The 14,998-nt window shown below is 35.5% G+C and overlaps 1 protein-coding gene across 1 annotated transcript; it reads right to left on the bottom strand.

Annotated features, from left to right (window-relative positions):
• Positions 1 to 775: 775 nt before the first annotated feature.
• LOC111890608 (WAT1-related protein At1g43650) lies at positions 776 to 3,972 on the bottom strand. The gene is made up of 7 exons (XM_023886709.3): positions 3,711 to 3,972; positions 3,557 to 3,619; positions 3,334 to 3,450; positions 2,997 to 3,249; positions 2,739 to 2,897; positions 1,453 to 1,604; positions 776 to 1,076 (listed from the first exon to the last, which is right to left on the bottom strand). The coding sequence occupies exons 1-7, from the start codon at positions 3,911 to 3,913 to the stop codon at positions 941 to 943; spliced, it is 1,083 nt and encodes a 360-aa protein (XP_023742477.1). The 5' UTR covers positions 3,914 to 3,972; the 3' UTR covers positions 776 to 940.
• Positions 3,973 to 14,998: the final 11,026 nt, after the last annotated feature.

Raw genomic sequence — 14,998 nt, 5'->3', positions numbered from 1 at the left:
ACTATTTACAAAATATTTTTTAGGTTGTTTAAGTAGAACTAAAATTTATATTTAAGTTGATGCTGTAAGATTATATTTAAATTAACAATTTAAGTATTTTATATAAATTATTGAAAAGTTGTAGCTTTAAAATGATAATGGTTTACATACAACAACATATTAGACCTAATAAATTAAGTATAATATGTTAAAAGTTAAAAACATAACTTTATAAGTAGAAGAAAATATATATTCTTTTAATATTGAAATTTAGTTTATATATAATTAGACTTTACGTTTTATATTTATTTAAACTTATTAACCAACTTATAATCATTATTAGAAAGAAATGGAAAAGTCATGGGAGTTTCAAATGAATGTGGTGAAATGAAAAATGAATGGGAGTTTCAAATAAATATGGTCGCTTTATAAGTATATAATGAAATGATAGGAGGGAGAGGGGTTCTTTCATACAAAACTAAGAATTTTATTTATAAAGTCAAGAACAAGTTTACATAGTACAAGCGTTCATATAAGGAAGTCAACCAACACAACGATTCAACCCAACAGTTACGACCCTTCTATATAACCGTCCTAACTTCTCTTTTCTGACAGTTAACGACTTATAAATGCTTGCATCTCTAATTACTAAATTAACCCTTAGATAACACTTACTCCTAAATATACATCAGCCATTAATAATGTAACGAATAATCCTTAAGTCTAGCTTATTTTCAAATAACATGACACTTCGAATTAAGCTAAAAACCTTTTTAAAAAAAAAAAAACAAAAAAAACAAAAAAGATCTGATTCATTATTAGATATATAGTACATGCGCTTGTGTGATATTTTATGGGCCATGTTGATGGGGTACATTGTGTTGAGTGATGGCCACCATTTTCGTGCGTGCCTATGACACAATCTGGCCCCCCAGACTTGTCTTTAGGATTTGACACATTTTCACTCTTGCGTTTTAATGGACTCCAACGTGGTTTCCTCTTCAGGTTTTTGTTCACTAATTTTACCATCGAGTTCTCTACTCTTTCCCCATAAAACAAGGTACAATCCTGCTGCTAGTAACACCGCTCCACAAACACTGCAACATGATACGTCAAGTTTGTAATTACTTTAGTGTACAATTTTTTCAATTGGTCATATATAACTTTTGAATTGATATGTAAACATAAAGTTGTCCTAATGATCAATGTAAAATTTATGATCACATCAAGTAAAATACCGTTTAAAACTTTACACTAAGCCTATGGGCAATATATAGCCTAAAATATTGTTTTTCATTCTTGATATGTACAAAGTTTATGCAGTAATTTTGCTCATCGGTTTTTTGGTATAAAGTGGAACATTAGGGTTAAAATATAGGGTTTCAAGAAAAGTTAGGGCTTAATTATTAATTAATTGGTTTATTGGAAAATAACATATTAATTAATTAATTTTAAAGAAAGTCAAATACAAACCTTCCCACGTAAATGATTTCTTTCCAGACGAATGAGGATACGACGGCAGTAATGATGAGAGCCAAAGGAGTGAACATAGAAGTGAAGACTGGCCCCCTTTTTTGTATCGACCATAGTTGCAACCAATATGTAAATGCTGTTACAATTACTCCCTATCATATTCCCACAAAATCCAAATCAGCTATACTCTAAAAATAGAAATATATGATATACGATTTTTCTAGTGAACCAACTAAAGAAGGCAAGAAATACTTTAATTTTGGAACGAAGAGAGTGGAAGTCAGCTTGCATAGTGCTCGAGAAATACTTTTCTTTGTCCCCTAATCTTAGCTTTATTCAGTAAACCACACAATTAAGCCTTAAGTTATGGGCATATTGGTATTTGGTATGGTGTCGTCAGAATATGTCACGTGTAAAACAAAAATTAGCAAGTCGTGAGTAGCAGTGAAGTACTGTTCTTATGTTTTTTTTTTGAACAACAAACAATCTTAAAAGGTGTTCTATGTGTGTAATGAGTTCGGTTTTGTGGGTACAGGAAACAAAGTGAGGAACAATAATGTTCATATAGAATTCAAGGCGTGTTCCCTACACCAATAAGTTATAGGTCTAGGCTTTATGGAACGTACACCTTTCCACTGTTGGCACTAAATTGACATATATAGCGTTAGCCATTTTGCCTAGAGTTTTGGGATTATCATAAAGTTCATGTATGACAATATTAATTGTTATGGATAAGTCTAATTAAGCCATCTCATGAATTCAATAAGAAAATTAAATGAGCTGACAAATTTGAACTCTTTAATAGAAAAAAAAAGTGTCCCAATTTTTAAATATACATTATAAATTCGTTTTTGTAATGTTTGTTGAACTTTGTGACCACGCTAAACCTTTGAAGAAAAAAAAAACAGATTTTAGCAACCCGGCCTTCGACTTCTTTTCAAAACAGTTATTGTGTGAGTTTGTGCACTTTTTTGTGAACTTCTGCCATACAAATATTTGATGTTTAATGTTTTTCACATATAAGTCAAAATGAGCACTTGAGATAACCAATGATAGTGACCAAATATAGTGCGAACTAAAGGAAAAAAAAAAAACTTTAATAAGTGCTAATAACATGAATGGAACTTTGAAATAAAGTTACTACGGCTTCTTTAATTGCTTACCCTCAATCCTACGTGACTTAACATCGTTACAACTATGCATGAAGAAATAGATGCAATCGAAACCTAACGAAATGAAATTTATAAATATGTGAAAGATGAAAAGATGAAAAGAATAGTGCATACACAGTAGGCCACTGAAAGGAGATTAACATCCCACCCAAGCTTCCATGATGATAGGTTCCTTTCCATGACTCCGGCCCACAGTGTTGCTTGTATCATGCTAAAGAAACACTGAAGAGTGATTAGAGATAGCTTTGCTGGATATTCCTTCATAATAGGTGCCTATAAGAAGAACCCAACGACGCTTTAGAAAGACGAAAGATTGAAACAAAAAAAGGTATATAATTAATAACTATGAAAATCTTCGTTGTGTCAACTAACCTGCATAATGCTCCAACAAGACCAAAGAATGTTTGCGAAAAGAATTGTAAGGGGCCCTTTAATAAACTCTCCTGTTGAACTGAACTGATTTGTCGTTGAAGCAACTTCACTGTTTTCTCCAGAAGTGTACCATGTCATGAAGTTCAAAGATGGCCCTTTAACAAAAGCAAACACAAGAGCCCCACAAACCGAAACTATTGATCCAATCAATTTAGCCGAACCATGCAACTCTTTTATGTAGATTCTCTCAATCCTACAAGATTTCAAATCAAAGTATTGATTAGTTAACATTTATCTTATAGTATATGAATTTTACTTAAAGCTTGACCATATATACCTTAGAATAAGAGCTATCACAAAGGTAATAGCTGGAATCAGGTTAGTCGAGGCAGCAGCAAACGTTGCAGATGTATGATTGAGTCCATGATAGTACATATTCAAAGTTATGGTTAACCTGAAGTAATCTTGTTGTAAGTTTGAGTATAGAAGCCAAAGCATGATACGCCAATTATTGAACAAGATAGTTAGTTAGCTAAAGATTGGAGTTATTATATAATTACCCTATTAAAGAACTGAAGAAAATCTTCCATATCAAGGTATAGGATAAGTGAGGTACATCCTTCCTGCACAAATTTAGGAAAAGATTAATTAACTAAAAGATTTTGATCACAAATTACTTTAGATAGAACTCGATAGATGAATAAAAGTTTGGACCTTTCAAAGAAGTAAGCGAATGGGGCAAGTGAGAGAGTGGCAAAGGCTTGACGATAAACAACAAAAATGAAAGGATTCATTCCTGAAGAAATGGATGCTTTGGATAACAAAGCCATGCCTGCATATATAGCTTGAACTAGAAGCATTGCTATGTATGGTTTGTTGCTCTCATAACTCTTTACAAGTGTCTGAAAATTCATCATGGTTTTCTTTGATTTTTTTTTTCCGTTCTCTTTTGCTTAATTAAGTTGATGTCTTCTGGACTTCAGCAGCTCTGTTATTTATAGGGAAACCCATAAACCAACTTTGCTTTTCGCACTTTAGAAATCTACTTCGATATTATTTGAGCATGTGTTATTTTGTACGTGTGCTGTATTTTTTATGAGATTTTCACGTGTAGATTTTGGAGATGTTTCTTCCTTTTTCTTCGTATCGATGTTATTTGAGGTGACTCACAGGTACTAATTACATTTTTTAATACTTTTTTTCTTATGTGAATATATGGTGTCATAAAGTATATTGGTTTCAACATACAAAATAACGTAAATTATACCAATCGTCCCTCGTGTATATACCAAAATACGCGTTTAGTCATTATTTTAAAAAATTAATTCAGACCATCCCATCGTTTGATTAATAGTTGCACATTTCATTCGTCGTTAGTTTAAATTTGCACGCTTCATCACTTACGAGACATAAAACGACTATTATATACTTTTGTATTGGGAAAATGACATAAATGCCCTACGAACTTTTTAGGGTTTATCTTTTTAGTCCCTAAACAATTTTTGTGGCCTTATAAGGGAACGAAGTTGTGTTTGCCGAGTCGATTACATCATTTTGGCCAAAATGAAGAAGTCACCCGGTTACTTCTTTGACACATTGACATTTGTTGACCAATTTTCTTATATTGCCTTTGAATTTTCCCCACTCTTGGACTCTCTCTCTCTCTCTCTCTCTCTCTCTCTCTCTCTCTCTCTCTCTCTTTCTTTTGGACTTTGTGAAAGTCAACTTTTCCCTCCCTCCCATTGAATTACTGCCAAGGAACGAAGGGGGAACAAGAGAGGTCAAGGATTGTCACCCTCGACCACCCATTGCCACCGGAAACCACCAAGAGTCGCCGCCAGCACCCACCATCGTGTTCTCTTGGGCTGCCAACAAACCCACACCCACCCATTATCACTGTTGTTGCCGTGGATGGAGGTCGATATATTGTATGCCAAAACGATCCGCTTTCAAAGGATCAACTCCAATCAATCTCTCGGATCGTCTAAATCAAGTCCTCCAGTGGGCCCTGGGCTTAGTCGAGATCTTTTTCAGTCGACACAACCCCGTTTGGTATGGCTACAAAGGCGGTAACCTAAAATGGCTCGAGCAGTTATCCTATGTCAACACCACCGTCTACCCCTTCACCTCCCTCCCCCTCCTCGCATACTGCACCCTCCCTGCCGTCTGCCTCATCACCGGAAAGTTCATCATGCCGGAGATTAGCACCTTAGCAAGTCTCTTCTTCATTTCTCTTTTTCTCTCCATTTTCACCACCGGAATCCTCGAACTCCGGTGGAGCGGTGTCAGCATTGAGGAGTGGTGGAGGAACGAGCAATTTTGGGTGATCGGGTACCAATCATGGGGCCCATTATTTGGGAAGTTGTTCTTTGCGTTTTGTGCGATTGTTCATCTTTATCCGTTTCTTAAAGGACTCATGGGAAAGCAGAATAGGACCCCGGCTATTGTGGTTATATGGTCTATACTTCTTGCTTCGATCTTCTCGTTGCTTTGGGTCAGGGTTAACCCGTTTGTGTTGAATACTAAAGGACCCGATGTTTGTATTCAGAACAAAGAAGATGAAAGCCGACCTGATGTCTGTATTCAGAACAGAGAAGATAAAAGGGGAGAGAGACCTATAATTGATTCAGATGGAGACATCAGGTGGGTGTCGGTTGATCGTGAAGAAAATATGGAGATTGTCGATCAATTTTGAGAAGAATAGAGGATGTGATTCATAGTGTATGTGTTATAATGAGATGCATAATGGATTTGGGGATTTAAGGGTTTAAGGATTGTTTGTTGAGAGAGAGAGAGAGAGGGAGAGAGGTGGGCCCCAAGTTTTGTCTATATGTCCCTTAAACCGGCTAAAACAAGTAAAGGGGACTAAAAAGACAGGTTGCCCACAACTTGGTTCCCTCATAAATCCACGAAAAAACTTAAATGACTAAAAGGGTCAACCCTAGAAACTTTATAGGGCGTGTGTGTCATTTTCCCTTTTGTATTTCTTTTCCGTTTAATTTAATGTTATAATTATTATTTTTAATTTAAAAATAAAAGAAAAAGCAATAGGGCCACACCTCGTACCCCCATCCCAACAAATCATCAGATGAACACCACCTGCATCTCTCAAACACCATACTTCCATCGGCACCTTCCCAATTTCACCCTTCTTCCTCTATCAAATACCTTATACCACCTTAAAACCTACCACCAACTGCCTACCTCCACCTTTGTCGGGTTAAACCACCATAGGAACACCCTTGTCGCACCCATATTCATCATTGCAAACCGCAACCAAACCTACTTTAAACCTTACCTTTAAAACTGGAAAAAACCCACTTTAGTCGGAACCACCTTCGTACAACCTGCAACATTCGAACGTCATTTGTCCATTGCCTCCAAACAACTACCATATGCCTTATACCACCCTCGACGTTAACCATCTCCATCCCGTTAATTTTTTAACTTTACCTTCACAAAAATCACCTAGAACCGCCGCCAAATCAACCCCTGAAAACCATCTTAAACACCTCCTGTAACGTGATCCCCTCTCCCTCCCGTTTTCGAAGGAGAAGATTTGGTTTCGATCTGAACCTTCTTTTCCGATTTGAATCTCCATCTTCTTCGATTTATAACTTTAGGGTTTATTTTGGCTTAATTTGAAGGTTCAAGATTCATTTTTGGAGGTTTGAGTGATGATTGGTGGTGATTGCAGGAGGTGCTAGCGGTTTGTAAGAGAGAGTGAGAGAGATGAACGATTGAATTCAAAGAAGAAGAAGAAAAATAAGAAAGGAATTTGAGGAAAGCATAAATTGCATCTTCCTTCTCTCTTTTCGATCTTCTGATTTGCTGCAAATCGAGAACGGTGAAACACTAATGGTGGCAGAGTGATGTTGAAGAACACGTGGTTCGTGGGATGGGTAATTTTTGGAGAAGATGGGGGTGTCGGTGACAAGAATGGGTGAGAAAGATGGGATAAAGGTAGGGGCTAGGGAAATGAAAGGGGATATATATATATATATATATATATATATATATATATATATATATATATATATATATATATATATATATATATGATAAAAATAAATAAAATAAAGTGAAAAAAGAAATTAATAAGGGAAAAATAGTCATTTCATATCAATAGGGATGGATCGTGCAAGTTTAAAACAAATTAGCGACGGTCCGAGTTAATTTTAAAAATAGGGACTAAGCATGTGTTTTGACAAATACATGAGGGACCAATGGTGTAATTTACCCAACAAAATATTAGAAAAATATAATGTTTGCCTTTATCTTTACATTACATTTTACAATACTCTTTATACTTTATATGTCTTGTGCTGTTCCGATATGTCATTGGTACGAGAAACCATTAGGTACACGCTTATAAAAAAATTAAAAAAATCATTCTCATATTTTTTACAAGAAGGTAATACAGAAAAATATATCTTAATCATGACAAAATAAAACTACTTAATTCGTAAACAACAAAGAATTATAATAATCACGACACAAAGAAATGATAGGGAGGGTAAAATTTTAGAGCAATGGAAGAGAGGTAAATTTCATAGAATAGAAAAAATACATGGTTAGTGAAACATCCCAAAAATACAAGCCAAAAATTTCGTTTTCAAAATCATTTATCAAACATAAATATCATTGCCATAGTGTAAACCATAAAACATGTATCCTGAAAACTCATAAAATCTGATAACATATACAGTCTCATAACAAATATCAGAGTAAACTCCCAAGCTAATCAACTGTGGTGTGTGTGTGTGTCGTGCCATCAGCTCGAGCCCTTCCCTTTACTAGCTGAAGTACCTGAAACAAAAACTGAAACTGTAAGCACGAAGCTTAGTGAGCTCCCCCAAACTACGACATACCATACAAAGCACATATAACAAATAACATAACTATGGGACTCTTCTCGACTGCATCGGGACGAATCCCGACATCGGACTCCTGTCCGGCATCGGGCTCACCCCGGCATCCGACGGCATCCGGCTCACCCCGACATCCGACGACATCCGACATCGGGCTAGCATGCCCCGACATCGGGCTTACCCCGAGACATACTCAACATAACATATCTATCATAAACACATAACATAATCACGTAAACTGCATCGGGCTTACCCCGGCACATATTCAACATAACATATACATCATAAACACATATACTGCATCGGGCTTGCCCCGGCATCGGACCGGAGTCCGGAACATATAACACATAACACATAAACATGCATAAATCACAAAGACATCAAGCATACATAAATACTTCTCGGGAACGCCCCGACATCAGATCGAAGTCCGAAAACATATAAACTGCATCGGACTATCCCCGACATCGAGCTTACCCCGACATACTCTACTACTTAAACGGGTCGGCCTTGGTGCCTTAGACCGGTTCCTACTAGGAGGAAACTCACCTTGTGTTACTGACTGCTGCAACTCTCGGTGAGGAGTCTCTGTCTACTGCTCCGACAACTCTCCGACTATAAATTCCATAAAGACACTTAGTAAAAAAAACTGATACCGATCTTAGGGTAAAATGACTATTTTACCCCTAGCCAAAGTCAAACTCCTGATCAGAGTCAACTTCTAGTTGACTCGACTCGCCGAGTTGGCCCGCCAACTCGCCGAGTCCCTGCCCCTTCATATGTCTCTCAACCTGAATCAACTCGTCGAGTCTAGCAAGAACTCGACGAGTTCTCCCTCAATCATATCATCGAGACAATCTTCAACTTACTCGCCAAGTTCCTCCTTGAACTTGTCGAGTTTATCTTCGTCATATGATCGTGTCTAGTCTGTGACTTGCCGATTTGTATGAACAACTTGTTGAGTCCATCTTCATGGGTTCGGAGATGGCCTTGGACTCGCCGAGTGCGCTCATACACTTGCCGAGTCCCATGGCTTCCAGGTCTGTAATTATGTCCATTTCGCTGATTCCTTCCTCTGGACTCATCTAAATCTCTACTAGACTAAACTGGATCCCCTCGAATCATAGAAGGTTGGAAACCCAAACCCCCAACTCGTCGAGCCCCAAGAAGGACTCGCCGATTCGACTAATGTACATGTCCAAAAACTTGGTTTCTGATGTACGACTCTCATCCAACAGGTAGATCTGGGATCCTTAAGTCGATATAACATGTAAATTCATGAACTTTACGTTCATGCATGGGATTTTTATGCTCAAAGGGCCAAAAATGGGGTTTATTTCATACATGGGGTTCTCATGGCCATAAAGATGGCACCTTTATGCCATGAGGACCCTCCAAGGTTTCAGATCTGAAGATATATTGACTTGGGACGTCCAAGTCCCAAAGACCAAACTACTTGGGCCCAAAACTCCATAGAAATGACCACAAGGAGATCTAAGAAACTACAAGTCAAGTATGAAGCTTGATTACCAGAAAGTGAGCAGAAAATGTTGTTGATCCTGGATCTATTCCTTCCCCCTTGGGTCTTCCATCTTCCATTTCTTGCTCTAGCTTCAAAACACACCAAGAAACACACAAAATAACCAAGAAAGCTCAAGCTCACTTATGGAGGATTAGGGTTTCGGGTGAAATGCTCTGGAGGTGATGCAGGCTGGAGTGGAAGCCTTATAAGATGTTTAAATAGGGTGCAAACCCTCCAATTTAGGTTTTCGCCCAAACAACTTCTACTCGCCGAGTAGGTCACTACTTCCCCTGATACGGAGTCGGTCCTACTCGACGATTTAAGCCCCCAACTCGCCAAGTCCAGGAGTAAAATATGTAATTTGACTTGAATCTAAAGCGTAACTGAGACCGGGTGTTACAGTTAGGTTGTAACATGTTATCTCAACAACATAAAACCAGAATAATTATTAAGTCAGTCACGCGACACTACAAAAAATATATCATTGCCGGCAACAGAGACTTTTAGCGGCGACATCAGTTTGAGTCGCCACTAAAACTCTATATCGTCGGCAAAGGTGTTGTCGGTAATTCCTTGGGGGACCAATTCGTGTGAATCCTTTCTTGCAAAGCCCAACTGTCCGATTGTTCTTTTAATCGAATAGCTGGGAGTATGTTTCGCCTAAACCCAGTAGCGGCGACATCAATACCAACGATTTTTGTCACCGCTAGAGGTCGAATAAAGGATGCGGTAATAATTCCCTCCATAATTGTCACAATAATTGAATCGTGTTGCCGGTAAAGGTGTCGCCGGTATTACTTCATGCTGATAACCAAAAACAACTGACGCATCTTTTCCCTTTCTGTTTTTTTTTCTCTTCCATAGTTGTTGTCACTTTTTTCTTCCCTATTCTTCGACGAATTGCACCGATTCAGGCCACCATCGACAACTGCACATTTTTTCTTCCCTACTCTGAGATTTTGACGAGAAAAGAAGATATCGACAACACAATTACAGTTTTTCCAACGAGTGTAGAGCATTTTCGGCGATAGTAGGGCATTCCCATCTCATTTCTCTTTCTCTTTCTCTTGTAACATCGACTTTTTGCTTATAATAGTGATTATTTGCAAAAAGTTATCATTTTTAGTTTTTGATTTCGTGCTTTACTGGCAACCGTTGTTGTCACTCCAACGACTACCGTCACTACTGCACCATCTGTTGATTTCCACCACCACGGGTTCTATTTACTGTGAATTTCGAGATTTATTGCAAAATATGTGTCTTTGTATAAATTATGTGAAATTTGACATGTGTATATTTGATATATGTGTGTGAATCTATGTAGTTTCGTGAATGTATGTAAAAATATGTGTATTTGGTTTATATGTATGTGAATGTTTATGTATTGGGTATAACTATGATGTTATTATATATATATATATATATATATATATATATATATATATGTGTGTGTGTGTGTGTGTAAGTATAAGTGTTTGGTATAAGTAGGATGTTATTATGTATGTATGTGTATTTGGTGTATATATGGTATATGTATGTGATAGTTTGTGTACTTGGTATAAGTAGAATGCTATTATGTATATATATATATATATATATATATATATATATATATATATATATATATGAAAGTATGTGTGTTTGGTATAAGTAGGATTTCATTATATATGTATGTGAATTTATATATATATATATATATATATATATATATATATATATATATATATATATATATATTTGTGTGTGTGTAAAAGTATACGTATTTGGTATAAGTAGGATGATTTTATTGAAAAAACAAATAAAATAGGATGCTATTATTGAGAATGCTATTTTTTTTGTAAAAAACAAAACAAAACAATAAAACCTAAATATGATGCTATTATTAAGAATGCTATTTTTTGTAAAAAAAAAAAAAAGAATGTAGATTGCAAAAAAAAAAAAAAAGGTAGGATGTTATTATTGAGAATGTTATTTTTTTTGTAAAAAAAAATCATCTAGATTGTAAGAAAAAAGAAATAATGTAGGATGATATTATTGGTAATGAAAACATAAACTACACTACTACAATAGAAAAACAACAACAAAATATAATTGTTTAAATCACAATATTATAACTGAAAAGAAAATGTTACAAATAACCAAAATAAAAAAAAGTACAGTATTCAAATAGAAAAAAAAAAGAATGTAATTTTTAAGGTATAATGTTGTTATAGAAAACTTAAAACAAAATCAAATACAATAACAAACAAAAATATACAAAAGTAAGATGCTATAAATAACAAAAAAAATCTTTCAAATTCTATTCGTTTGTCTCGTTTTTGGAATCATCATGAGCCTAGAAATAACCGCATGAAATTAATTTAGAAATTAATATCAGCCTATCCCAATATTGGGACTGCTTCTTGAGTATTTTATCTCATCTAGGATGTGAATTGTATTACATGATTGTTTGTTTAAGACAAACTCGATTGTCATTTTCTCTTTGCTCTTCGGGTATATATATATATATATATATATATATATATATATATATATATATATATACACACACACACACACTTGGGAGCTAAGGGGAATTTCGACCAAAATTTTCTTTGCTCTTTGGTTGTCATTTTCATTTTTTCAGTACTTTATCTCATTTAGGATGTGAACTTGTATTACATCATTGTTTGTTTAAGACAAATTCGGTTGTCATTTTCTCTCTTCTCTTTACAATATACTTTTGGTATTTCTTGTATTTATGTGCAAGAAATAGCAATGTATTTTGGTAGTTGTTGTTTATGCTTGATAGTTAACTTATAAGTTGATATGTATTGTTATTTATTTAGTTGGAAAATCTTTGGGCAATGCTCAACGACCCGACATGTAGGGAGGCACTTTATGCATTTTTCAATCAGGTAAAGATCATGGAGAAAACGAGGGAAACGAAGATGATGGTTCGTCAGATAATTAGTTTGCGTTTTGTATGTTAGACTTGTTGTGAAACATTGGTACTTGATGGAATTATAACACTTTAGTTTTTTATTTTGGTATGAAATTATGTACACTATTTGGTACCTAATCAGATGTCATTATGTATTTTCTTTCTACATGTAATGTTGTTACATATCGGTTTTTTATACCCGAAAGTGTTGTTTTAAAAAGAATTAAAAAAAAAATGAAAAATGTTATGACCAGCGACAGAGAACGGTGACAATTTTATTAGCTGCGAAAGAGGGTATTTGTCACACCCCAAAACCAAGAACGGCGGTAATGTTCTGGGGCGGAGGACGTCATGTACAGTATCACAACACAGTAAATGTAAATAAGCAAACAACATCATCCATTGCATTAAATATATAATTTTAATGCAAGCGTGTTTCGTACAGTTTTTGACACCAAAAATATAATGTAAATCAAAATAATATGATGAGTCTTGAATGCGCACCATCTTCTCAGAAGCTGGCATCGATACCTGTCTACTGATGACCTGAGAATACAAGTTATTTTGAAAGAGTTTATCAGCATTAAGCTGGTGAGTTCATAAGTATTTTAGTGTCGATGTTTGTTATCAAAACGTTCGAATGTGTTTCAAGTATAAGTTTGTAAAATGTATGTAAGTGTTTGTAAAAGTTTGAATCTCTCAGAAAAACCTATATTTTCTATTAAAGTAGCCTTCTACCAAGGCTTAACTGTTTCGTATGCTCGTTCGTTGTAAATGTGTGTGTAATTTCCTAATTGTAACTATCATTTAACAAAATATAGTTTGTACATTAAAGTTTGAGTGAAATAATCACTAAATAAATGTAATGGGTAAATCATTGTAGTACTGTAGTTTTGTATTATAGGAACTACTGCTGTACTAACTACCTTAAACCGAATTTAAATTAAGGTATAATGTGATAAATTGCACCAAACTATCGACTGGTAACAACGACATACGAATGGTCGCAATAACGGAATGACGTTTGGCACCTGCAGACCTGCAGGTCCGGCTGTAGCTAGCAGCAAGGTGTAGGATAGTCAATCTAGTATAGATCTATACGCAAACTCACGCTCTCCCTCCAAGAGAATTATGGCTACAACTCGGGCCATGACATTTAAGGCATGCTCCGATACAGTGGATCACAATTGTTAACGTATTCTTGTATATGTAGTGTATGTTTCTCGTTCTAGTATAGTTGTATATGTTCTCCTCGTATTATAGTTGTATATGTTCTCTTTCTAGTATAGTTGTATATGTTCTCTTTCTAGTATAGTTGTATATGTTCTCGTAGTAATGTAATGTATAGACACGTGAATGAACTGACTCATTGATCTAGAAGTTGTAGTAGTATGATCCTGTGTTACCCCGATGGTAACTTACTAATGATGTGTATAGTATGCATGAATATGGAAGTACTTTTATGTATATATATATATGTATATTTGATATATAACTAATATTGAAACAACCTTCAGACGGTTACCCGAAATCCCACCAGACCACATCCAAATCGAGAAAAAGGAAATAGGGTGGATCGCCTTCCTAAGCCCTTTAAACATTACTTATATATCTATACATATATGGGCATGCAATTTATAAGAAGTATAAAAAAGTTTAATTAAACTTATTTGGTAAGTAAAAGAGTTTGTAAAACATTTTGAAGTAAAACAGTTTGATAAACAATTTGAACAATGATAAAATCATTGGTTTTCTAGTTATTAATCACATGTGATTAGTGTAATCACATGTGATTGAAACAATAAATATAAGCATTTAACTTGTATCCCCCCATAAATTATTTAAAATATTTAAAAGTATTTCAAAGGTTAATTAAAGGGGTATGAACTCACTTGTGGTGAGTGGTTTGGATTGTAGTGTCGGATACCGTGCTAGGTGGCAAACGGAGACTTGTTCACACGCACGAGCCTAGTTATCATATAATGAGCATATATATAACTAATTAGCCAAATAATAACTTAATGAAATAAGTTGGGACACTTAGGAACATGTAAACACTTTGTATAAGTGTTATAGGTCCTAATGGTTGCATCTAAGTTGTTATGGCACAAGGCTAAAGGGGTTTAATGTACCAAAGGACATTGTATAAGAGTTTACTACCCAAAAAACCCCACCCAAGGAGTTTACGGTCGTAAACCCTTGAGTTTACAGCCGTGAACTCCAATCTTGGTGGTTTTGGGTGTTTTAAGGTGCCAAATGATTTCTAGAATAAGCCTAGCTTGGTGGTTTAATCCTTTGGGTAGTATAGGGCATAGATATACTCCTTTGAGGAGTTTACGGCCAAAAGACCATATCCCTTAGAGTTTACGGCCGTAAACTCTCATGGGATGGATGTTTTAATTCTTTCAAGTCTCTTGCACAAGTAGGATAATTTCTAGGCTTTTAATTTAGGCTAAGGGGGACCCTAGGCACACTTTGGTGCCTTTACTTGGAGTTTACGGCCCAAGATCATTTCTTGGCCGTAAACTCCCTTTTAGGGGTGTTTTTGATGTGTTTTTGTCCCCATTTTAGCTACAAGTAATTGAGGGTTAAAGTCTAAAGCCTTAGGGGGTGATTAGGGTACATTAAGCCGTTGAAAATGGTGTTTACGGTCCAAGAAACTCTTGGGCCGTAAAATCCTAAAACT

This window comes from Lactuca sativa, chromosome 6 (assembly GCF_002870075.4).
Source record: "Lactuca sativa cultivar Salinas chromosome 6, Lsat_Salinas_v11, whole genome shotgun sequence".
NCBI lineage: Eukaryota > Viridiplantae > Streptophyta > Magnoliopsida > Asterales > Asteraceae > Lactuca > Lactuca sativa.
This window is presented reverse-complemented; position numbering and strand designations above follow the sequence as displayed.